Source organism: Podarcis muralis, chromosome 1 (genome assembly GCF_964188315.1).
Source record: "Podarcis muralis chromosome 1, rPodMur119.hap1.1, whole genome shotgun sequence".
NCBI lineage: Eukaryota > Metazoa > Chordata > Lepidosauria > Squamata > Lacertidae > Podarcis > Podarcis muralis.
The window spans coordinates 134,286,325-134,311,600 of NC_135655.1; the positions used below are offsets into that span (position 1 = coordinate 134,286,325).

Consider the following 25,276-nt stretch of genomic DNA (forward strand, 5'->3'; position numbering starts at 1 on the left):
TCTCCTATGAGGAGAATAGGCAGGGCAGAATTTGGTGGGAGGAGAGTGTTACCAAATCAGCTGGGTCAAGGGTGGACCCTGGCAAGAGCTAGCTTTTGAGATCCAAATACTGGTTACCTGCCAGAACCTTGTTCTGTTGTTCAGACTTGGCAACTTCACCCTCTGCTAGGTGTGCTATGAGTACATGAAATTGCCTTATGCCAAATGGGACTGTTGACCCTTCTAGCCCATAATTGTCTACTCCAGGGGAGGTCAACATGGTTCCCCTTAGATGCCCCTGAGTTACGGCTGATAGGATTTGTAGTCCAACGTTTAGCAAGCCCCATGTTGGCTATCCTTGGTCTACCCTTTTATTTTGTGGTTTTATATTTTGATTTTATTCTGTGAACCGCCCTGAGACCTCCAGGTATACGGCGGTATAATGATGATAATGATGATGATAATAATGTAGAAGACTTTCTCAACTCTACGTCTCAAAAGACTTTTGAATGAAGTATCAGCTCATGCACGCAATGCATCTGCACTATTCTAAGCTGTGATGCACCTCCCATTCCCTGACCTCCTGCACTGCAGGGTCTGGTGTGCTAGAAGAGGGAGGGCTCCACTTTAAGGTTAAAGGTTTGGTTTGGTGATCTTTTTACTGCACCCATGATTACGTGGCTGTAGTTAACAGCACATAGGTTCAAAAAGCCGCCTTCTATGACTTGATAAACCTTGGGCGGGGGGGGGGGGGGGACAGCTGAAATCAATGAAGAGAAGAGGATGCCCTTAGAAAGGAGGAGGGAGAGCTCTGAAGTTGAAACAGCATTCTTGCTTGCAGGGTGATGCATGACGCACACTCCAAAATGGGGGGAAATTGCTTGCTTATGTGTGAGCAGCTGCCTACATACTCCCGACCTGCATGCCAAATCTTACAAACTAATTTCTGTCAACCAACGAATGTATAGTTAGAAACAGGCCCATGCAGAGCTTGTCTGGGTGGGAGTCTTGTCTTGGCATGTCAGCGTAAGTCCAAGCGAGGCACCTGGCCGGCTGAGCACTCTGAGGCCAGGGGCTTGGACCTGGTTAGAAACAGAAGGATGTGACTTGTGGGGAGGGGAGAAATGCCTGTGGAACTGGACTCACTCAAAACTTAATAACAACACTAACATTGGAATGGTGTAGCCCCAATTGAAAGAAAAGACCAGGTGGCTAGGAACTGAAATCAAGGTTCTTATTGCATGTTGTGTGCGTACGTGTGAGAGACAGATGAGGGAGAGAAATCATGAATGGTCTGGCAGTCATGGTGAGGAATGGTTGGATCTGTCAATTTTGGTTTCTCTCATTTTTCCATTCTCCACACTTCCACATTAATTTCTGAATCTTTTTAAAGTCTTCATGAAAATTCACCAGCATTTTAATGCAAATTTCTCATAATACACACATTTATATGCAATTTTGCCCAATATACACATTGTTGCAAAATAATGGGATTCATTTATGTATGCTATTTTCACTAATATATGTGTTTTCAGATGCATTACATAGCTGGAGAACTGCGCTGCAAAATTTGAAGATATGTGGATTTCAGAGAGTAACCATCCTTTGAATAGTTTCAGAAAGTGCCAATTAAGTAGGTTCCTCTCTAAATTCAGACGGAATTGGCTTTCTCCACCATCCCTTACCATGGCTTAATGGGGTTGGGGGCCAGACAATGGCAGCTATGGCCTACTGGAGAAATGTGGTTTGTTGAAGCAAGGTGTAAAGGTTGTATTTTAAGCTGGATCTAGTTCCCAACAAAGCAATCCAACCCACAATCAATTGATTTTTAGGAAAACACAACTAATATCTCCTCCATCTCTATAAATATTTGCTGTGGGCCTACTACTAGTCCTCCACAAACTTGGGAACTAAATACTTGCCTTCTGTTGCAAAAGCGTCCTTCCCACTTAGCAAGATGATCCTACTCTGAGACAAGGGCATTCCCAGCAACACAAATCTCTCTCTGTGGAGCATGAGGCATACCTCACCAAGCTCTTAAGAAAAACTGTGGGGTATGTTAATTGTGGACCTGGTTCCAACCTGTTCCATGATGCTGCAAGCTAGCTGTTGCCACTAGGCTTTCCAGAGTGGCTTTGGCAATTACAGGCTTTAGACACTAACATGTTTACTCCATCAAATATTTTACTGCCGTACAAGAAAATGCCAGCAAGCAGAGCTGTTTCCTATTCAGATCTGCTCTTGAGGAAGAGCAGTGTGCCAAAACCTGGTCTTACTGAATTAGTTCAAAATACTGCCATTACCTTCAGTGAATGCTGGAAATGGCACACAGAGGACCAGTGTGCCATCTAGGCAAAACCTAGATGATAGTGAAACAAGGTAAATACAGATATAACTCAGGAAAACTGCAGAGAAAATGGAATTTTAGCTCTGGAGGAAATCAACATTGTATTACATGGGATTGTTTACTTTGGTTTCAGGCATCACAGATGGTCAAAACAATCCCTTATGTGAGCCTGTTGAAGTCCCATGCTTTAGGAATTTAGGATGACGTGTATTTTCCATAGTTTCCCCCCTTAAAGTACTGATGAAGAATGGAACAGTTAGTCATGGATGGAAACCCTATCATTGATGTTTTCCTGTTCCAACATCATTTCAGATTCAGGTGGATAGCCGTGTTGATCTGTCATAGTCATAATAAATATGAAAGATAAAAAAATCTTTTTTAATAATTCCAGTGGCACCTTTAAGATCAACTAAATATAACCTCTGAGACCTTTAGGAATAATATCCAAATTTTTGCATTTAGTTAGAAATAAAATATCAGTCTGTACCTGTGCGAGTTTTTTTTATAAGGTTGATGGACTTCCTTCCATTTCATGCTGCTCAATGTGGTGCCTTCCATAATTACAGATTCAGGGGGATAGTCATGTTGATCTGTCATGCCCTTCCCTGTGGAACCAAGTGCCATAACAGTCATCAACAGTTATAAGGTTGAAGCGACCTCTGCTTCAGAGTATCTGACAAAGTGTGTATTACACACAAAAGCTCATACCTTGAAAGCTTATATTTAGTTGATCTTAAAGGTGCCACTGAAATTATTAAAAAAGATTTTTTCATCTTTCATCTTGTTATTTATTACAACATCATTTCATTTATTATCCCATAAAACCTGTTGATTGCAACATTCAATATCATGTTACTTGGTATGTGTGGGAGGGCAAAGAAGGTGCCATTATTTCTGGAGTCTACCTGTAGCATCTGGCTACCTGCCTCAGGTGGGCTTCCTCTTCCCTTCTCTGATAGTTAAATAGAGGCTGGGAGCAAGTTGGCAATGTAGAAATCTAATGTTCCTTCTCCCCTTTCCTCCCTCACAGAGCCTACAACAAAATAAGTGGAGTGGGGAGAAATAGGAATGCAACATAAGGGGAGGCATTAAGGTATATGGAGGGATGTCAGTTAGAGCTGGCTTTGTTGAGTCACATAAACTATTTCAAGGACATTGAGGTTATCTACCTATATACTGGTTGCCTGACACTTTAGCCTGTATCCTTTGTCATTATGGTGTATACATTTCTTCAATTCAATTGTCCCCACGTGGTGGAGAAAGCATAACATATACAGAAGGCTCCTAGGGTGCCTGGTTGCTGTATATCTGTGCATCCATTATATTCTTGAAGGTCCTCCTTCTTCCTGCATCCTCTCTCCCACTGGTTTTAAAAAGTGCATTTCATTTCTGAACCATCCTCATTTAACTTGCGTGTTCCAACTACCCTGGCTCCGAGGAAAAGAAAGAAGATGTTGAAGCTCACAAAACCATGAATGATATTGATGTCACAGATGTGAAGAGCTAAAATGAGCTCTGACTCAGTTGGCAGGTTGGAGGAAGAACCTCTGTAGGATGTCCTTTTGCTAGCCATCAATCTGTGCTGCTTGCCGTGGTAGGTTAAATATCTATATAGGGAGAAAACTTGCCCATTAGTAAAATATTCACTTTTGTTAAACCCTTAAAGGTTTTGCTGGTGACCCTATTGCAGCTGGCAGATTTAACATGTGCAGTGTAGAAGCCGTTACATTGGACACACACTCCTTGTTGCTTGGGATTTTGCCCTATGCAGTCAGCTTGCCTTGGCATTCGCGTTTGGAACACTGAGCAGGCTTCCACCAGTCCCCGTTGTGGCAGTGACAGATGTTGCACTCATCCACTTTCACTTCGATGCCAGCCGGAATGATGGTGGTTCCTGCAAAGCAGTTTGGACCTGGAAATGTACACACATAAATACATTAAACAGTGAAGCAGATTGGGGAATATGGATGTCTTTATGCTGGGTACAATTCAGCCAAAAGTGGTTCACTTTGAAGCCCCACTGATGACAGAGCGCAATAGTTAAGCCCATGCTTAATTCTCTTCCATTGAAACCAGTGAAATTTACAAGTGCCTTACTTGGGCGGTATTGAGCCCACTGAATTGGACCCCTGCCCCTTTGTTTGTGCCTTGCTGTCAGGGTAGCAGTAGGGCAAAATGCCCCACCCATTTACATTCAGAGTGGCAGCACAACCTTACTAAAATGACAGTGCTAGGACAACAGTCCTCCACCACACCTCAGAGCAGCAATTAACACACGGGGCACATGACATACACCTCTGTGCCAGCTGAGGCAGCTGCCTCACTCTGCCTAATGAACAGTCCTAGGCAGAATAACTGATCAGTAAATGCTTGGCAGCCTTGAGCTCCACTGTTCTCACAGCAGAGTGTTGTTTTAGGGGCAAAGCTTAAATGCGAACCAGTCTTTGGGTTGGGCAATGCGGTCACAATCTATTAAGATGAAGGTCAAAATCAGGGCTTTTTTTCCAGGGGATACTCAAGGACACGCAGTACTGGCACCTCTTTTTGTTGTTGCTAAAAAGTGTGGCACATACTGTAACAACTTCACGGTGAGTACCGGCATCTATTTTTCTAGAAAAAAAGCATTGGTCATAATTACAGTGCAAACATCTCCTTCTAAACCTAATACTTTAGCTACTTTACTCATGATCCAACACCCATGGAAGCAGGAAACAGCGGAAAGGTTCCATGTACCAATATAAACAATCTACTGTGTTGACAAACAGCAGAAAATCAGAAAAAAAGACTGCTGAGCTGGCATCTAAGTAGACCCCAGACCATATGGTTTCGATCAGGATCCAAATGCATGAATGAGAAAAGAGGATGCTTCATCACAGCCACATTTCCATAGCTGCTAATGGAGCGTGTACTCCAGGGGTCAGCAACCTTTTTCAGCCGTGGGCCGGGCCACTGTCCCTCAGACTATGAGGTGGGCCAGACTATATTTTGAACAGAAAAAAATGAACGAATTCCTATGCCCCACAAATAACCCAGAGATGCATTTGAAATAAAAGGACACATTCTACTCATGTAAAAACACGCTGATTCCCGGACTGTCCACGGGCCAGATTTAGAAGGCGATTGGGCCAGATCCGGCCCCCGGGCCTTAGTTTGCCTACCCATGATGTACGCCTTCCTTTATTGCATACAGAGTATGGCGAAAGAGTGGCACAGCAGAAAACAAAATGAAGAGGAGGAGGTCTAGAACTATGGGTTCCTGGTTTCTTCTTATGGACAAGGCTATCATGAAATGCTGGTAAGCAGGAAGTGGGACATTACAGAGGCCACAACATTTCCCATCAGTTTGTCATTGAAAAATGATGGTGTCACACTAAGGAGATTTTTCCACTAGCACAAGCATTTATGCTGGCCAAATGGGACAATCTCTGGACCCGGAGATAATCCTCCGAGTCCCTTCTTTGTGTGCCTCCTCCATGAGAGGTCTTGAGGGTGGCAACACGAGAACAGGGCCTTCTCTGCAGTGGCTCCCCATTTGTGAAATGCTCTCCCTTGGGAGCTTCGGCTGGCACCTTCATTAGACACCTTTAGGCGCCTGGTGAAAATGTTCCTCTTCAATCAGGCCTTTGGCTGATTAACATCAAATGCTCTTTTAAGTGTGATGTGGGAGGGGAGAGTATTGGTTTGCTGTTTCCCCCCCATTATGTATTTTGTGGTTTTTATTTTGTAATTTTAGTTTGTGAACCACCCTGAGAGCTATGGATGAGGAACAATATACAAATTCAAGAAAGAGGAAAGAAGAAGATGAAGAAGAAGAAGAAGAAGAAGAAGAAGAAGAAGAAGAAGAAGAAGAAGAAGAAGAAGAAGAAGAAGAAGAAGAAGAAGAAATCTCCCCCCCACACACACACTGTTCTGGGAGGGTGCAGAGGTCACAAGCAAGGAGTGGGGGGGGGGGGGCTATTGCACTAGCAAGACTCATTGTACTGTTTTCTGCTGGCACCACAAATGAGTTGAGTATGGCCCAATGTGTGTTGGAGGGGTGCAGTTTCTGAACTTTTCTTTCAAATGTCTATGGCCAGCATCTTTACTGTGATCCTGGACCAGTTATTAATGGCATGGCTGGTGAGAGTGGAACTGAAGGAGCTGCAGGATGATCATGAATGTGAAGTCAATCCACAGCATTCATGGGACATCTTACCATTTTTTAAAATTTAAAAAGCAGATTTCTAGGTCCTATCGTTGTAGAGCAAACAAACCAAGCAGAGGAAAATCGCATGGAAAAGCACAAAAACCAATGCTTAGGGTAGGGCTTCTTTCAGACCTTCCCCCCCCCTTTATCATTTTCTCTGTGTACAAGTTGCAGACTGTCAAACTCTCTGTTTGCGCCCTCTACTGCCTTCCTATCTATTCTTCCAGGCCTCAGCAGTCTATATATTATGCAGATTTTAATTTTCACTCAAGTTGGCAGGAGAGCGGAAAAGAGAGCAGGAAGTACATCCTACTTTTGCCATTCATTCTAGTTGCAGAATCTCACCTTTCAGTTGCAGAATTATGATTTACAGTATAGGAGAAGTCTAGCTTCCAAATTCTCTCTGTATATTATGTGAATAAAGTTTCTTTTCTCCAAATGGTTTTAGGAGGAGAAATCTAATAATGAACATGACACATACTGGCAATTTCCGGTGATTGCAATCCTATAGAAGTGCTTGCCTACTAGAGTGAGAGAGGTGGGGTCAAACTCTCTGGTGATGGAAAAGGGCACAGCTCTCCCAAAATCTCTTTAGAGCTGCAAGCGGGGGGGGGGGGGATATAGTCCCTGAAAGTGCCTCCTTCCTTCCTTGGGTCCTGCGCTTGTTATTTGAGAACAATGAATTATGTATGGCAGAAATGATTTATTCATACTCCAAACAAGATTTATTATGGATTTTTATTTTATAAAAGAGATTTCTCTAATCTGCTTATTATCTTTCCCCTCCCCCGACTCCATTTATTTATGAGAAAATATCAAAAACCAAACCACTTCTAAGTCAGCAGGAATTTGTCTCTCATGCTCATAAAAGTCTTACTAAAAACAATGGCCCAGATGTTTATATACATGCATGCTATGTTAATCTCAGACTCACGTATACATAATTGCACTGTGCCTCCGTTAATACCACAACAAATACAAGGGGAATCAAAAGTAGGAGTTTGGGCAATGCTATTTTATTTATGACTAGGGGCACAGACAGAAACCTGCCGGATCATTCAACTGCTGTTCTCCAGCGATTTAAATCTACACCCTACTGACTCCCTCTTTCCCTGGCCTAATCTAAGGGCCAACCAGATTGTGGGTGATATTCATCTCTCACTGGAGATGGGTAAGCAGCTGGAGGGTGGCAACTGTGGCCCTGGCTGGTGCCCACCAATCATAGTGAGCAGGAGGGACCAAGGGTGTGACTCATGGGGAGGCAGGTGAAAGACTAACTTGCAGGTCCAGACCCTGCAAGTGCCATTTCAGCTGCTCCAGGAGTATCCATACTGGACGATTGTGCTGTTGTTTTGGCATATCTAATATGGCACAAAGGCAAAGAAACGAATAAAAAAACCAATAAAATTTTGAGAGTACAAACTCATTGTTAGAAGCCATATTCTGTCTTCTGCAGTGTGATTACACAGAGATTCATAGGTTCACCCCATAGCCATATGTTTGAAAAAACCCTTCCCATTTGAGACTACTTTCTGAGAAGATAGGCCCTGTCCCTGAAGCAGTTGCAGAAGTCCAATTCCTTTCTCATTTACATTTTGGAAATGTATTTACACTCGGGAGAGTTGTTTACATTTCTCTTCTTGCTTTTCTGGACCAAAGGCAAAGGAAATGATGATGGATTTCACACTTAGCCCCCTCTATTTTCTGCTCAAAATGCTCACCTGTAAATGGAAACTATTACAGGCAAATAGTTCGCATCTGCTCTGTCTAAACTGTAGATGAGCCTAAATTAGAGGTGCCAGTCTGTTTAATGGGGAAGCAGATCCAAAGCTGTGTTTAGCTTGGTCATACTCACTGGCCTCTGTGTGCCTCTCCCATGTACTTTTGTGAATGGGGTGGGCTGACTGTGGTCTGCTTTCCACGCCAGAGGCATTTACATTTTATAGCATTGGAAACCCATTTCTTTCATCTCATTAACTTTATGATCACCATGGGCTTTATTAGTGCACTTCTACAAGAGCCCAGGTTTTTTTAAAAAGAAAAAGAAAAAGAAACCCCTACAGCAGGCCCCAAGTCTGAAGTTGCCAGTTTTAACTACCTCAATGCAATTTAGATTGCTGTCAGCCAAGATAATGGATGGCTGCTAGATATTGTTCACATTAAAACGATGCCTTCTGCTTTGCTTATAAGCAGCACAATAAATTTTGTTCCCATTTGTATTGGCTTTTACAGCCCACCCACAATAAAACTGTGTGAGTAAGACATCCCCGGGTAACTGTCAAACCATCTTTCTGGGCTGCTTTGCACATATCCATCAGTTCCTGTCCAAGTGGCAGCAACCACATTGCTCAGCACTCTGTCTTCTGCCTATTGTTACAAATTTTGCATGCCTCCCCTTCTCTCTGCCAAGTGGTGGCAAGAGCCCATGGGCTTCCAAGCAGTCACCCACAGTCGGTATTCCTTTGGAGAATTGAGACACAGCAGAGACTGTTGTAGCTTTAAGAAATATGGTTTATTCACCTATTTCCACCTTCAACCTCCATGGAGTGAGTCAAGATCGCACAACATAGTCATTTCAAGAGGGGCTTGTCCCTCACAGAAGGGCAGCCCTGGGATCCAAGACCTCTCTCCAAGCCAGCCTTCAGCCAGCCTCCCAAGATGGGTCCCAGTCTTTCTTCTCCCCTCTTCTTCTTCCCAGCACACCTTGCTAAAAAAAATTTTCTTGCCACCTCAAACACACACCCCATCACCTTGGCAACATCTGTCTCCCCGGGCCAAATAATTCCTCTCAGATGGCCCATCAACACCTTTTCTCATGTTAATGGATTTGCTCTTCACTAGGCCAGCCAAGCTGGTTTGCATAAGCCAGCCCAGGGATTCCTTGTCTGGCACAGCTCTGCAGCTTGTACTGTCATCCATACCCCAATTACCGTATTTTTCCCTCTATAACACGCAGATTTTTTCTCCTAAAAAGGAAGGGGAAATGTCTGTGCGTGTTATTGAGCGAATGTGTGGTCCCTGGAGCCAAATGGTGCGAGGGGAGGCAAAAAAAAGCAGGCAAAAATCAAATCGCGTGTCTCGGAGAAGGGAAGCCTGAAAAGAGGAAGCGGCTGCTTTCCTGCATTCTGCCTCAGGTTCTTACTGCCTACCCACCTCTGTTTCCTTGCTGTGTTTGCTCAAACGGAACAAAGAGCAGGGAAAGCCCCTCCCCTCCAGGCAAGCAGAGGGGAAAGCAGAGTGTCGTCTCTGTGCTCCGGTGCTGCTGAAAACATGCAGGTGTGATGGCCTGGGATTCCGAGTCTGAGAGCGATCCGGAGGAATCCCAGCCGGCACAGGAGTCCCCGCCTCCAGGGCCGGCTGAACTGGGGCAAGGCCTAGATGCTGAGGAAACTCAAGAGCAGGCACCAGGTGAAACCATTCTGGCCCCAGAGGTGCTGGAAGACTCAGTGGCTACAGGTGAGCCTTCCCCGGGGCCCAGTAACCCTTCGGCCTCTCCTGAACTGCAGAGGCTTAGGGCAGAGAGGCGAAGGGAACTGGTGTCTCCCAGGAGGAGTGCTCGCCTTAAGGCCAAGAGAGGCAGGGCTTCTGGGGGCCGGGACCGCCCCCGGCCTTAGAAGAAGATAAAGGTCAGGCAGCCCGGTCCCAGGTTGCGGGAGCAACGTCGTTGTGGAGTACCTGCTTTACCCAGTCCTAGATCTGCACTCCCAGTGTGCCTGTTCCTCGCCCGGCTTCCTGTTTCTGACTCTCCGGTGTTCCTGTTCCTCGCCTGGATTCCTGCTTCTGCCCTACCAGTGTTCCTGTTCCTCACCTGGACTCCTGCTTCTGCCCTACCAGTGTTCCTGTTCCTCGCCTGGCTACCTGCTTCTGCCCTACCAGCGTTCCTGTTACCCCGCCCGGCTCCCTGTCTCGGACCTCGCGTCTCTTCCAGTGATCGTCTACCCTGCTAGAGACTCTAGACTGATCTTGGGCTACGGTAATAGTACCTTATCCACCCTGGGACCAGCACAGCAGGAGAGAGAGAGAGAGAGCACGAGCTGGCTGGCTTGGGTGGGTAGGTGAGGGAAAACTTTTGCCTTCCTTTCCTCCCTCCCGTTATACCCCTCTCCTGCATTCTTAGCCAGCTGCTTCTCTGCACACCCCTCTCGTGCTCCTTGTCCGTTCTGTGTTTTTCCTTCCCTCCCCACTTAAAATGTGGTTAAAAAGCATGGATCCACATGGATCCTCAGGATCTTTGCATTGGGTCACCCCAAATTCACCATCAGATCACATAGCATGTCCATGGCTACAGCCTGCACCCAAAAAATCACGCACCCACTGTTGCCTGGGGCTGCAATGGTGCAAAAATGTGGTTACAAAGCATGGATCCACAGGGATTCTCAGGATTTTTGCATTGGGTCACCCCAAATTCACCATCAGATCACATGTCTGTGGCCACAGCAGATACATCCACTGTTTGATACATCCACTGTTTCATTCAGAATGTTTTTTTCCCTTGTTTTCCTCCTCTAAAAACGATGTGCGTGTTATGGTCAGGTGCGTGTTATAGAGCGAAAAATACGGTAATCAAAACCCTACCATTTATTAATTTATCCCCCAAAATCTATAACAATATTTTTGTGTGATGCTTTTCAAGGCATCAGTCACTGGCCCAGATTTTCACACCATACATGAGTTGATCACAGAGTATTGTTGTTGCCCTATGTGTAGGCCCTGTTATGAAGAATTTTTCTTTTTGCCTGAAACTTTTGGCCAGGAGTAATCCCAACTGTTTCACCACATTTCTCATTTTGCCCATGAAATGTCCTCATTTCAAGAAATTAAGGCAAAGGATACATTTTCAAGGCAGTTTAAAGCAAACAAACAAACAAACAAACAAACAAACAAAACAAAAATACACCCATATACACAATCTCACTGCTGTACAGTGGAACCTTGGGTTACGTACCGTCCTCCTTATGAACGCTTCGGGTAACAAGCTCCGTTAACCCGGAAGTGGATGCCCCTAGTTGCGAACTTTGCCCCAAGATGCGAGCACAAGTTGCACAGTGGCAGCGCGGCAGCAGCAGGAGGCCCCATAAGCAAAAGGTTAAGAAGGGTTTCGGGTTAAGAACGGACCTCTGGAACAAATTAAGTTCTTGATCGGAGGTACCACTGTATGTCAAAACAATGCTCAAGCTCAAGGTACATCAAGAAAAAGCTGGGATTAATTAAGCATCTGGTAATATACCAAGAAGGGACGCGGGTGGCGCTGTGGGTAAAACCTCAGTGCCTAGGACTTGCCGATCACATGGTCGGCGGTTCAAATCCCCGCGGCGGGGTGCGCTCCCGTCGTTTGGTCCCAGCGCCTGCCAACCTAGCAGTTCGAAAGCACCCCCGGGTGCAAGTAGATAAATAGGGACCGCTTACCAGCGGGAAGGTAAATGGTGTTCCGTGTGCTGCGCTGGCTCGCCAGATGCAGCTTGTCACGCTGGCCACGTGACTCGGAAGTGTCTGCGGACAGCGCTGGCTCCCGGCCTATAGAGTGAGATGAGTGCACAACCCTAGCGTCTGGCAAGACTGGCCCATACGGGCAGGGGTACCTTTACCTTTAATATACCAAGAGGGACGGGTTGAATCTTTAGTGGAGTCCCAGGGAAGCATTACTTATGTGTAGGGCATAAAGAGTACAAAGCAGAGCAGGGCTGCACTTTCAGCCCTGCCCCTGATGTCAGAACTTCTATTTTTATCAACCACACACTGTGTGTGGCTGTCTGTATTGAAAGGTCAACATACAAGTTCCTCCTCATATGTTGGGGCTACGCAATTGGTACACCCACACAAGCAAATATCCCAATTGCATAAGACAGAGGATGTGTGGTGGCCTTTTTGAAGAGAGACGAGTGTGCTCAGTGTGTGGTTGTTAAAGAAGACTTGGTGTCAAGGGTGTGAATAATGTATTCCTAGGACTAAAGTTAATGGAACTGAGCCAAAAGTAGCCCTCCTTGACCCTGACACTGGGGTCACCAAGGGCAGAGCACCAGTCCAGCTCTCACTCCAATGATACCCCTGAGTGCATGCTGGACAGGGGTGGCTTCAGTGCTTGGTGCGTACATGCATATGTGAGAGGGTGGAGTAACTGTGATTACCTTTTCTCTGCAGCCACTAACAGCATGCAGCCTCCAGCGGGATTGCAATGAGGCAATGCAGCTCTCAGGCTGAAAACAATTCCCCTCCCCCTGGCACCAACAGACTAGGCTAAAAATGACCTATACTGTGGTATCTCAGGTTACAGACTCCGCTAACCCAGAAATAGTACCTCGGGTTAAGAACTTTGCTTCAGGATGAGAATAGAAATTGGGCGGCGTCAGCAGGAGGCCCCATTAGCTAAAATGGTACCTCAGGTTAAGAACAGTTTCAGGTTAAGAATGGACCTCCGGAACGAATTAAGTTCTTAACCCGAGGAACCACTGTAATTCTGTGCTTAGCCCAGAATACTGGGCTAATTTTTGGAGAGGTGATAAACCACCACAGACTACACAATTCTCTGCCCCTAGAAAACTAGTATGCCAACGGGAAAACTCAGCTAGAAACCTTCCCTCTGACATACTCGTTTTCTATATGATTCGTGTTTTGTAAGGTGGAGCCTTCAGTCCTGCGAGTTCCCATCTGCAGTCTGAAGTGGTTCAGCTCAGACACAGATTTTCTACCTCAGTGAGAAATGGGCCCTTGCTGCAGTGCTGTGATGCCATTCTGATTAGGCAGACACATCTCCCGCTTTTAAATGCCTTGGGCCAAATAATCTAGGAAAGGCAATAACTGTTTGTAGTTGCTCTGCGAGCAGCCAAGCCAATTACCTGTGCCACTTTAATGAGAGGCATCCTGATTGCTTGCCAGATTGCCAACAAAAGGAGGCTGTAGTAAGGTTCCAGCTGTCATGTGTGGGGGTCTCGGGCAACAGCTACTCAGCCAGCTCACTCGTCCCTGGGATACTGAGAAAAATCCTTTTCATTAAATCTAAGAACAAAAAGATTCCTCTGGAGATCACATGAAGATGGAAAATAGGGGACAGAAGAGGAGGAGACTGTATTTTCTGTGGTTGCCCTCAGGCAGGCTGTTAATTATTTTATTGGAAAATTCAATATTGCTCAGACTCCCACACACAGTTGAAGAGTTCTTCTGGCACTTAAAACTGTGATTTGCTGCATTGGCCTCCATTTAACTATGCCAAAAGGAATAAAGGGAGGAAGCTGGGATCTTTTCTCTCTTCCCCACCCCCTCCATCCTGTGACAAGAGGCTGAGGGAAACCTCGGCCTGGCATATACTGGCGCTGCATGCCTTTGCACCCGTTGCCTGCCTCTCTGCAGCAAAGCCTCACTACCTAAGGAGGCCTTTGGCCATGTCTCTGGCACCGAATGGTGTGGGGGCCAGATGAGACAGTATTCCAGGTCCGCCAAGCTTCTGTCGTGATCTGGATGGAGACGGACATTTGACACAGCAGAATCAGGGAGGGTGGTACATAGCAATCAATTGGCATACAGCCTGAGGCATACATTTTAAGGACTGGAGCCCAGTGATTAAACAGAATGCAAGAAAGGGACAAAGGGCTAGGCCTGGGGCCTCCAACCTTGCCAGAAAAATGGACACATGTCCCAATGTTTTCGTTTATTCTACCACCAACTCTCTCCCCCAACCCCTTTTTTCTATAGTTGTGTTTTCTCTTGCCTGGCACTGGAGTGGTGTAGAATGGGTTGCCAGCACCCAGAGCCAAATGGGTGGGGGGGTGGATGGGAGGGAGTTGGCATACACATGCTCATTCAATGGTCTAACAGCACCCACAACATGCAGGAGATCACAGCTGCATAGATAAGAAAATTGGAGTTGTTCCATTGTCTGGAGAGGTCATTTCCTGGTTCACACAGAGAACCTATTTTCAAAGGAGCCCAGCGACAGAAGCATGCAGCTGCACTGAGGCAGCTTCGGGTATTTTGCACCAGGGGCAACCACCTCTGTGCGCCCCCCACTACGTCACTATGGCATTGTCCACCCTACAGTGGCCATGTGTCCTGTTTCACAGAAGGGGAAAGTCTGGTCCAAGTCTGGCTTAAAGATGAGGTATTCTAAAAAAGGGAGCTTCGGGGCCTTGAGCTTGCCATCAACACATTACAGGAAGATGATGTATCGATGGTATTTGTGTCCAATGAAATTAGCAAAAATGTATAAAAGTGTATCAAATATCTGTTGGAAATGTAAGGAAAAGGAAGGTACCTTCTACCACATGTGGTGGACCTGTAGAAAAGTAAAAGACTTCTGGGAAATGATATACAATGAATTGAAAAATATGTTTAGGATAACCTTTGCAAAACAACAACAACAACCCAGAGGCCTTTTTACTTGGAATAACAGGGGAGGGAATTCCAATGGAGTTAAAAACATTATTTATGTATGTGACAAGGGACGCGGGTGGCGCTGTGGGTTAAAGCCTCAGTGCCTAGGGCTTGCCGATCGAAAGGTCGGCGGTTTGAATCCCCGCGGCGGGGTGCGCTCCCGCTGCTCGGTCCCAGCGCCTGCCAACCTAGCAGTTCGAAAGCACTCCCGGGTGCAAGTAGATAAATAGGGACCGCTTACCAGCGGGAAGGTAAACGGCGTTTCCGTGTGCGGCTCTGGCTCGCCAGATGCAGCTTGTCACGCTGGCCACGTGACCCGGAAGAGTCTCCGGACAGCGCTGGCCCACGGCCTCTTGAGTGAGATGGGCGCACAACCCCAGAGTCTGTCAAGACTGGCCCGTACGGGCAGGGGTACCTTTACCTTTACTTATGTATGTGACAACAAGAATATTGCTCACCCAGAACTGGAAACAGGAGAAGATACCAACTAAAGAAGAATGGATAATTAAGATGATGGACTATGCTGAAATGGCAAAGAGGACCTTGAAGATCAGAGATCAAGATGAGAAAAAGTTCGAGTTGGAATGGAAGAAATTTATAGACTATTTGAAAGACCACTGTAAATATATTAAAATGCTAGCAGGTTTGATATAACATTTATGCAATTATATAATTGGAATTAAGATAAATTAGAGAAAATAATGAGTTTGGAGATACAATTAGATGCATGAACTTTTTTTGGGGGGGGGGTTGGAATCCGGGGGGAGTCCATTTTGTTTTATATTTGGAGAAGTATTGAAATGATGAATTATTGTGATTACAAAAACGTTGAAAATAAAATGTTTTGGTTTTTTTAAAAAGGAGATTGCCATCAACACTTAGCAGCACCTGATCAGCACATCTGCTACCTGGCTGGTTCTAAATGTGCGCCTATGCGTATAAATGATCACATGCAGATTGCTCTCCTCTTTTGTCTTTTTTTTGTGAGGTAGTTTTTATTTTTTGGTAATGCTGTAATAGCTAAGGAATGTCACACTAGAACTGGGGATATGCAGCTGCTTTCCCCTCCCCCTCATCCATGAAGCCATGACCTAAATTAAAGATAGATGAAGGAAGTAATAAATATATTTTTAAAAATCAATGGGCTATAAAATAGATTGAAGAGGAAATGGGAGGGTTCTAGGAGATCTGAAGCAGGGGACCACTCTCAATGGAGCCAAAGTTTCACTTAAAGATCAAACCTCCTTAAAGGCTTCCAGCTTCCCAAAATTTATCCGTTCCATCAGCACTAGGTCTATCGGGTTGCCAAGCCAGCCTTGACCATCCAGTGGACATTTCTATATTTAGCTGCTAACACTGCTCTGTATCCAAACCTGCAAGCCAGGAGAGGGTCTGCTAGGGTGGCAGCAAGAATCCAAACACTGAATATATAAAATGAAAACCATGAGCAATGCCCATCTCTAAATGTGTATACCTAACACCGAAAGATGAAGCCAGCAATGACAGCCATTGCCCTCACTTCTTTGTTCCCAAAGAACTGGCAGTTCTCAGCGCCTGCAGCTGTGCAATTATTGGCATCTACCTTTCCAAATACCTATGAAGTGGCCAATCCAGAAGCAGAAATGGAAAATATAGCTCGTTGGGATTTAATGTGGAATCGTGCTATTCCTTGGAGGAGTGGCTGCTGTTGATGGATGGGTATTATGTTTTGTAGTTGCACCCAAGATAAGTGGGCGGCACTGTATGTTGTGAAACTTTGCATTTTGTAGAGATTGTATAGTTAATTGCTGGGGTGATATTGTGTATAATTTGACATTGTTGCTTAGTATGTATTCATTATGCATTATGTACTATTAGGGATTATTTATTTCCATTCATTGCTCATTATTATGAATTGTACTTACACAGTCATTTTAATTATTTGTATTGCACGGGTATTATGATATGTATTGACATACATTGTTTATTAGGTGAGGGAGAGTCATTTTGTTGTTGCCATTATTAAACATTTAGGAGTCAGAAACCTTTGCTCATCTACTGCAAATCACTCAGAGATCTACCAATAGGTTACAAACTACCTTGTACAATGTATTCAACTTCTAACATTTTCACTCTGATCCAGAGACTCCTATTGTGCCTGGGCTTCTGCACTCACTTTGACTTGAAGGACTTCACCATTGAGTGCTCTGATCTGCCTCCACCACTGAAATGAATAAGGAAACTTCTGCTCTTGCAAGAGGTTTCTGCAACTGTCAGAACCACACAGATCTGAAGCAGTCTATGTGTGATTTGGGAATGATTTGGTTTATTACTAATATATAAATATATTAAAGCTTGAATGAACTATTTCTGGGAGACATTTCTCTGATATAAATTATGCCATGATAACAAGTATCATATTATTTGGGGCCATCATAGCAAGAACTATGTCCCCCATGAATCCTTTCAGGAAGCAACCTTGATAAACTAATCATTTCTAGAGCCAAAGAGGATATAACTGCAACAGTTGATCTAAGAGGAAGAACAGGCAAGTGGTGTCTGTTGTTCATGTCAGTGAATTTATTAGGGTTCACAGAATAACCCCAGTTAATGGGAGCAATTATTGTTAATTATATGGATATTTCAATACAGACGTTTCTTCACTGCCGTGCACATTTCCCTGAACACGATGCATATTTTTTGGATTGCACATTCTGGCCTTTTGGACACAGTATGCTCATAAGTTATGCCATGTTACTGAAAATTGCAGCGGAAGTTCTAAAAATATTCCAGCAGAGGTTATCATTACTTTATCTGCCCTAGTCCTGCCTGGTAATAACTTTACATTCAATGGAGGCACACTATCTGCAACTACGAGGCACAGCTATGGGCACTTGAATGATTCCACCTTACACAAATCACTTTAGGGCAAAATTTAAACAAGAGATTCCCCATTGACTGCTGGATATTGTTCCAAGACAGAAACAAGATCACACAGCCAAGGCATCAGGATTTCATCCCCACTCATTTGCACCCTTTGAAGCAGCTCTCACTTGGGAGCCAATTCAAAGAGGGTCCTGTCCCCCCCCCCCGCCAAGGCTTTAATACAGCTCATGAGCTCCTGTGTGCTCAAAGGCCATCTTAAAGCCTTTTTCACATCTTCCACCTTCCCCATTAAGTTCCTGACACTGGAGACACGGGAGTGGGGTGGGGATTTGAAAAGTCTTTGCAAGTCCCCTTCCCTCCTCCCTTCAAATCCCTGATGAACTTAAAGTGGGAAGTGAGGAGACTTGCAAAGGCTTTTCCAAGTCTCTCCCTTTTCAAGCCCCCAATATTCGGGAATTTAATAGAGGTAGAGGTGGGGACTTGGAAAAGCTTTCCTTCTTTCCCTTCTGCCACAGGGATGCGGGAGAAGCTTTCTTCCTCTGCTTTGTCAGGGTTGAAGGAGAGGAAAAAGCTTCACTCCACCACAGTGGGAGAGAAGGAAGCCAGAGGGATTTCCAAGCAAAGTGCCAGAGAGAACTTCTTTCTCACTTTTCTGCAGCCGCAATGGGAGATAGGTTGTTAGGTGGGTGAGGTCTGCCCTCTTGTCAATTGCATGATGCCATAATAATGTCATATAATTGACAGATGGGTGGTTACACCATCCTTCCTGTCCAATTTGGCCTGCAAGTCTGATCTGGATCCCTGACCACTTTAGGGAGTAAAGGCGTTCTGAACATTCCAGCTGAAAAGCTCACTATGGTTCGGTTGAATACGGTAGGTAGAAGTCTCCTGGGACTTTCACCAAGTATAAATCCCAGTATTCTTTGTGTTAAGTAAAAATTGGTATCTGCTCCAAGAAACCACTAGCATGGTACGATCTAAATTCCTGCTTTGAGGAGATTCCATTGTCTTCAGCTAGTGGATTGTGACTCTGTTGTAAATAAAAAATATGCCTTTTTCCCTTATGGGGTATCCAAGAGCCCATATAGAGTCCTTACATAGGTTCCCTATTGGTAGGAGACAATAACAGAGGCCAACCAGAGAATATTGAGAAGCAAAGCAGCTACTAAGCTTGATCTTTATTGATCTGTTGCAACAGGGTACTCCCTCACACGCAGGAGAGGAGGAGGACCCAGAAAGATGGTGTGCAAGACCTTATAAAGACTTTTGAAATTCCCATTCTCTAGATCAAGACCACCCCCAGAAACATTATGCATACATCACAGAAGGGGTGTAACCTAAGACCACCCCTCAGATACATCCCACCTACATCACAGAAATTTAAATGTTGTTTTTCTCCTGTCACAGTTTATCTCCTGTCTGGCAAGTTAAGGTAAAGGTAAAGGTACCCCTGCCCATACGGGCCAGTCTTGACAGACTCTAGGGTTGTGCGCCCATCTCACTCTATAGGCCGGGGGCCAGTGCTGTCCGCAGACACTTCCGGGTCACGTGGCCGGTGTGACAAGCTGCATCTGGCGAGCCAGCGCAGCACACGGAACGCCGTTTACCTTCCCGCTAGTAAGCGGTCCCTATTTATCTACTTGCACCCGGGGGTACTTTCGAACTGCTAGGTTGGCAGGCGCTGGGACCGAGCAGCGGGAGCGCACCCCGCCGCGGGGATTTGAACCACCGACCTTTCGATCGGCAAGTCCTAGGCTCTGAGGCTTTAACCCACAGCGCCACCCGCGTCCCGTCTGGCAAGTTACTTGATTGGATTTCCAGGGGAGCCTGGCCATTCTTTTGTAGTGGTAAAATACTTATTTCCTGGGCCAGGTCACAGGCTCACACCTTATTCATATCTTAAATGTGTCCTTAAGACAGGATTTGTGAGGAAAGAGACAATGGGGAGACTTTTCCAGTTTTACCTTGCAGAGAAAACATTTGGTCAGTTTAGGAATCAAAATGGTTCCAGGTTGGCCTTCCTGTGTTGATCTATGTATGTGCAGTTATGAACATTACCATAAATCTAAGACCATAAAATTCCTATCACAACTCAGAACTGGATCATGCCCTGACCCTGCTGGTCAAAGGCTCCGCTCCTTTCTCTCATTGGCCCACCAGTTGCATATGGGAAATTCACAAGGAGGATATGAATACAACAGCAGCCTCTCTACTTATTATTCCCAGCATACTGCCTCTGACAGTGGATGTAATACAGAGCAGAGTGTAGGAAAACTGAGAGAAGGAGTAGGGGGTGGGGGGTGAGAGAGAGCATGCTACAGCTAAACTTAAATAAATAAAAGCTGGCCTGATCTTACAGGCAGGGGTCAAAGTTGCCCTAAGGCTGAAACAGAAAGACAACCGTAATCTATTTAATTTTGTACTGTCAAAGGAAGCCTTCCTGTTACTTTTTTTTTTGGCTCCTGTTTTTTTTACTCAACAAAGTCTCAAATAAACCATCACAATGCTATTTCTAGCTCTGTCAATAATCAGTGTGCATTCAAATAATGACATTATTAAAGAAGAAGCTGTATATGTTGGTAACACAATGGGGTAGTTTGCATCCACTGCAGACATTTTATTGAATTAAAAGCCAATGTATTATTCCACTGAGGCAAACAAACAGGCTTCCACAGAGACCCACTGCAGGTCTTGTTTTCTTAATACACCAGGGAGCAAGCCCTGCCTGGATTTCTATACAGTCTAGTGGAGGATTAGCATGGACTGGGGAGGGGGGGAGAGGGAGGGAGAAAGAAAACAGAGCCATTCAAAGCAAGGCAGGAGAGCATCTTCCTTGCATTGAAGTCAGAATAATCAAAGCTCAGGGCTGGCAATACAAAATTACCAGAGCAGATTTTAGGTTCAGCCTGAAAATATACATGGAATTTGAACTGTCCAAAACAGGGGAAAAGGTGAGGGTCAGGGAATGAAGAACACTGGGAAGTAATATGAAGGTCAGGAAAAAGAATGCAATACAAGATACTTTACTATCATACAGAGAGCATATAAGCATGTATTTAAAAAAGAAAGAAAACTGAAAACAAGTTTAAAATACAAAAAAAAATTTCAGCATGTTATTCAGTAAAATGATGTCTGTTATAAGAATTTTAAGGTCATATCTATAAATCTATATCTATATCTATATCTACCGTATATCTATATCATCTATATCTATATCTATATCTATATCTATATCTATATCTATATCTATATCTATATCTATATCTATATCTATATCTATATCTATATCTATATCTATATCTATCTATATATAAAACCTTATATATACAGTATACACCACATGTCTGAAAACAGTACAGGAAAAAGTCCTGAAACCATTTTGTTTTTCCCAAACTCACCTCAAATGTTTCTCTGCAAGGAGGGAGGAAATGAGAAAAACCTACCCATTGTCTCTTTGCTCACAAATCCTGCTGTAAGGGCACATTTAAGATATGAATAGGGCAAGCCTGTAACCTGGATACAGGAATTGAGTAGTTATCACAACAAAAGAGTGGCCAGGATGCCCAAGTAATCCAATCAGGTAACCTGGCAGACAGGATAAAAACAACACACTCAGATTTCTGTTGTCTGCCCCTTCTGTGATGTATGTATGATGTATGGAGGGGTGGTCTTGGGTTCCAGGGTGGGCAGTGCAAAAGTCTATATAAGGGCTTGCACACCTTTGTCCTGGGTCCTCCTCCTCTCTCCCGCATGTGGGGGGAGCACCCTGTTGCAACAGCTTTAATAAAGATCAGGCTTACTAGCTGCTTTGCTTCTCAATATTCTCTGGTTGGCCTCTTGGTATTTTCTCCTACCAATAGAAAACCTAAAAAAAGGACTCTATATAGGCTCTTGGGTACCACATAAGGGAAAAGGAGCAGTTTTTTCTTATAACAATTTGGCGAGCCTGGCTACATGAAAACCCCCAGCATACAAAGTATGATGAAGACCAATAGTTGTAACTGCCACACGTGTTTCAGTTTTATGGTCTTATTCAGTGGCATATATGCTGTATGGGATAAATTGGCAGCTTTTCATTTAAAAAAACACACCAAGATGTGTGAAATGTATCATCCATCTTGACTCTGGATTTCTGTGAAAAGTTTAAGCGAAAAATGATTCCATGGTGTGTGCTGCACTAAAATACAGCTCACTTAGCTGTAAAGGGAGCTAAAGGGGATTTACACTTTTGACCAAAAGCAATGGATTCAATTTGGGGTGTGTGTGTGTGTTGAAATCTACCCCTGGGCAGACCTGGTATAGTCCAGCTAATGTCTGCTTTGAAGTCTGGAACTTCAAATAACAGTCTCTGTGACCATCCAAATATTGCATATGCAAGCCAACCTAATCAAAGCCACATGGCACTCACATTGCTAAAATAACATTTTAAAATACCACAATTAAAGTATTCTACTTCCCTTTCATGAGCCCAGAGCAAGCACCATAATTGAGGGCAATTGTGCTAGAACAAGCCTATTTTGTTGACACTAATGCTTCTTTCAAAGTAAAATATGAGTCAGTCCCAATCCCTGTTAGGTTTCATGGAGATGCAGAGTAAATTGTCAGATTGCTATGGCATCTTGGAAGGACTATGTGTGAAAGCAAGCTGGAAGCAAAAGCATGTGGCTTAATTGTCTTTAGAGCACTGAGCATATGGCATTGTGCTGGCATTGCTCACATTTAAGCGGTCGCATGCCAAATGCCATGACAAATCCTAAACGCATTGGCAGGTTAAACATCCCACTCTTACGAATCTCAGGAAAGCCTATAGAAATCAATGTGTTTGCCCGAGGGCTCCACCAGTACAGAACCTGACCTTGGCTGTTGGATTGAATTCTGGTATAAAGGAAATCAAAGAGTAAACACAATGGAAAATCAGGGTGATGCCCTCAGCATTGAATAGTACATTGCAGAGTTAAGAATTAGCCCCGGGAGTTCTTACGGAATAAATCACTTTTGAGCATTAGTAAAAGCATCGCAGCCTGGGCCTTGATGTGGCTTTGACCCCATTCCTGGAAGCAAAGGGATTTCCTGCAGCTGAGTGGTTTGTATTCAGCTGTTATTGTTTCTTTGTTCCTCAAACCTATTAGTGATATGATGGTGTAGCGGATCCCACCAGTGTGACCAAAATGTTGAGGATCCCCCTCTCTAGCTACTAACTGTGGCGGATCCCACCTATGTAGACTCTATATATAACCACCACGGCTTATCTTTTGGTTTTTGTGTGAGGGTAAACTTAGATCCTTGGAGACTCAGGCAGAAGTGGAACGAATAAGAACAAAGCTGATAAAACAAAGGATGTGTCAGGAGATAATGTTCTTTCAGGAAACAGTTAATAGGGCTTTTTTTCTAGAAAAAGAGGCGCCAGAACTCCTCTCCCCACCCCCTGCTTATTAATAATTATATGAAATCTAGTGGATGTACAGGCTTCTAAACAAAATAGTAAACACGCAGCTTCTTTTAAATGTCAGTTGCTTAATTCAGTTATTACTTCTCAGTTTGACGTTACGGGTTTATAGACTAGATGGTAAATTCTTAGTTCCTTAACTTAGTTGTTGCACAGATTTTACAGCTTAATACTTTGGTTCTTAAACAAGGTGGTACTTTCTGTCTGTTTCCCAACCTTTTATCAGTGATGCTCCTGAGGTACTTCAGGCAGTGTAACAGACCCAGGGGATCCCCACACCCGTCTTAACTGGCCTGGGAGTCTTCTCTTTCTAGAAGATCTCTCCCCTCAAAGGAGACTTTATCCTCACAACTTCCCCTTCTCAATCTCAGCCTCCCAGATAACTCCTGTCTGAATACTTTCTCAAGACACAAGACTTTTATGCAGATTTTTAAAAATCTGCATAATGTGGACATGGAACAGAACAGACTTATAAATGTGAACATGTGAAAGTGACAAGGGCCTGAAATATGCAAATCTCCCGCTTCCCCATCCCTGATTCCAGCATTACGGTATGGCTAAGAACAGGTATGCACATTCATAAGCATGCAAAATCTCTGAAGTTCTGCCCTGGGAAGAGATGTGCATCTATATATAAAACTTTAATGGAGAAACGTGAGCAGTCTAGGTAGATCTGACCAAAGGGCTGTCTATTCCAGCATACTGTTTTCAGCAGCAGCAGCAGTAGCCTCTGGAAACTCAGAAGCAGGGTGTGAAGGTGATCCATCTTATTGTTTTGCAAAGAGCCAGGTTATTTGATCATGCAAATATTTTTGAGCCTGCTTCGGTAGCTAGCGGATAATCCCATGGTTTATTATACAGTGTTTTGGACTTGTCCATCATATCGCTAATAATATGTTGAGGAGTTATGTATAATTTACTCAGTCATGAATAATACAATGCAGCAGCCAGAAAGGCATTGCATGCCTACTGGAGCACCCAGCAAAGTAAACAATATCCAAAGAATGTACCTAAGAGCTGAACAGCACAGCCACTCTGTTGGCAGAGTAGCTAAATTGCAGCTAGGAAGCCAAAGCTTTCCTTGAAATTAAAACAAAGTCCAAACCCTTGTTAAAATATTCAAAAAGCTTTTACTTGCAGAACATATAGCTAAAGAAGAATGTATGCAAAGTGTTTACATTCACATCCAAGCATGGGCCTAGTTTTCCTTAGATTACAGCTTCTTCCTGAAACATTCAAACAAACTGTGTCTTTCTCTCTTTCAGTACTTGCACTTAGCCTTCTGGACATTACCCAGCGAGGCCATGCAGTTCCTTCAGAGAAGTTTCCACTTTCTCCTTCCAGCAGACTTCTCCTGACTGCTTCTTTGGGAGAACATCAACTTCTGTACTTCTTTCTGTCACACACATTTGCACAGAAACATTAGCACTCCTCTCCTCTATTGTGTTAGGGACGCGGGTGGCGCTGTGGGTAAAACCTCAGCGCCTAGGGCTTGCCGATTGCATGGTCAGCGGTTCGAATCCCCGCGGCGGGGTGCGCTCCCGTTGCTCGGTCCCAGCGCCTGCCAACCTAGCAGTTCGAAAGCACCCTTAAGTGCAAGTAGATAAATAGGTACCGCTTTCTAGCGGGAAGGTAAACGGCATTTCCGTGTGCTGTGCTGGCTCACCAGATGCAGCTTGTCACGCTGGCCACGTGACCCGGAAGTGTCTCCGGACAGCGCTGGCCCCCGGCCTCTTAAGTGAGATGGGCGCACAACCCTAGAGTCGGACACAACTGGCCCATACGGGCAGGGGTACCTTTACCTTTACCTCTATTGTGTTGAGAGAGAGTTCTCTAACACTGTCTCTTCTTCAGTGTTCATGGAGATACAGTCACTCACACACAAAACAAAATGAAAAATGTAATCAAGACACCTCCCATGTAACCAAAATTAACCAATCTCACAAGAGTTACTGGGGAACATTCCAGAATTAAACACACAGCAATGCATTTAAGTATTCCCAAATTCAGTAAATTAAATCACTATACTTAACACACTCTGCCTACAGCCATCTACTTTGCCAACATTACTCATGGCAACCAAGGTTAT

The 25,276-nt window shown here is 44.4% G+C and overlaps 1 protein-coding gene across 1 annotated transcript in view; it reads right to left on the bottom strand.

Annotated features, from left to right (window-relative positions):
* Positions 1-712: 712 nt before the first annotated feature.
* VWC2L (von Willebrand factor C domain containing 2 like) overlaps positions 713-25,276 on the bottom strand; it is a 109,048-nt gene continuing 84,484 nt past the window's right edge. Inside the window, exon 4 of the mRNA XM_028704656.2 lies at positions 713-4,238. Within this exon, the coding sequence (XP_028560489.1) occupies positions 4,090-4,238 (149 nt within the window). The 3' untranslated portion in view covers positions 713-4,089. The remainder of the gene's footprint in view (positions 4,239-25,276) is intronic.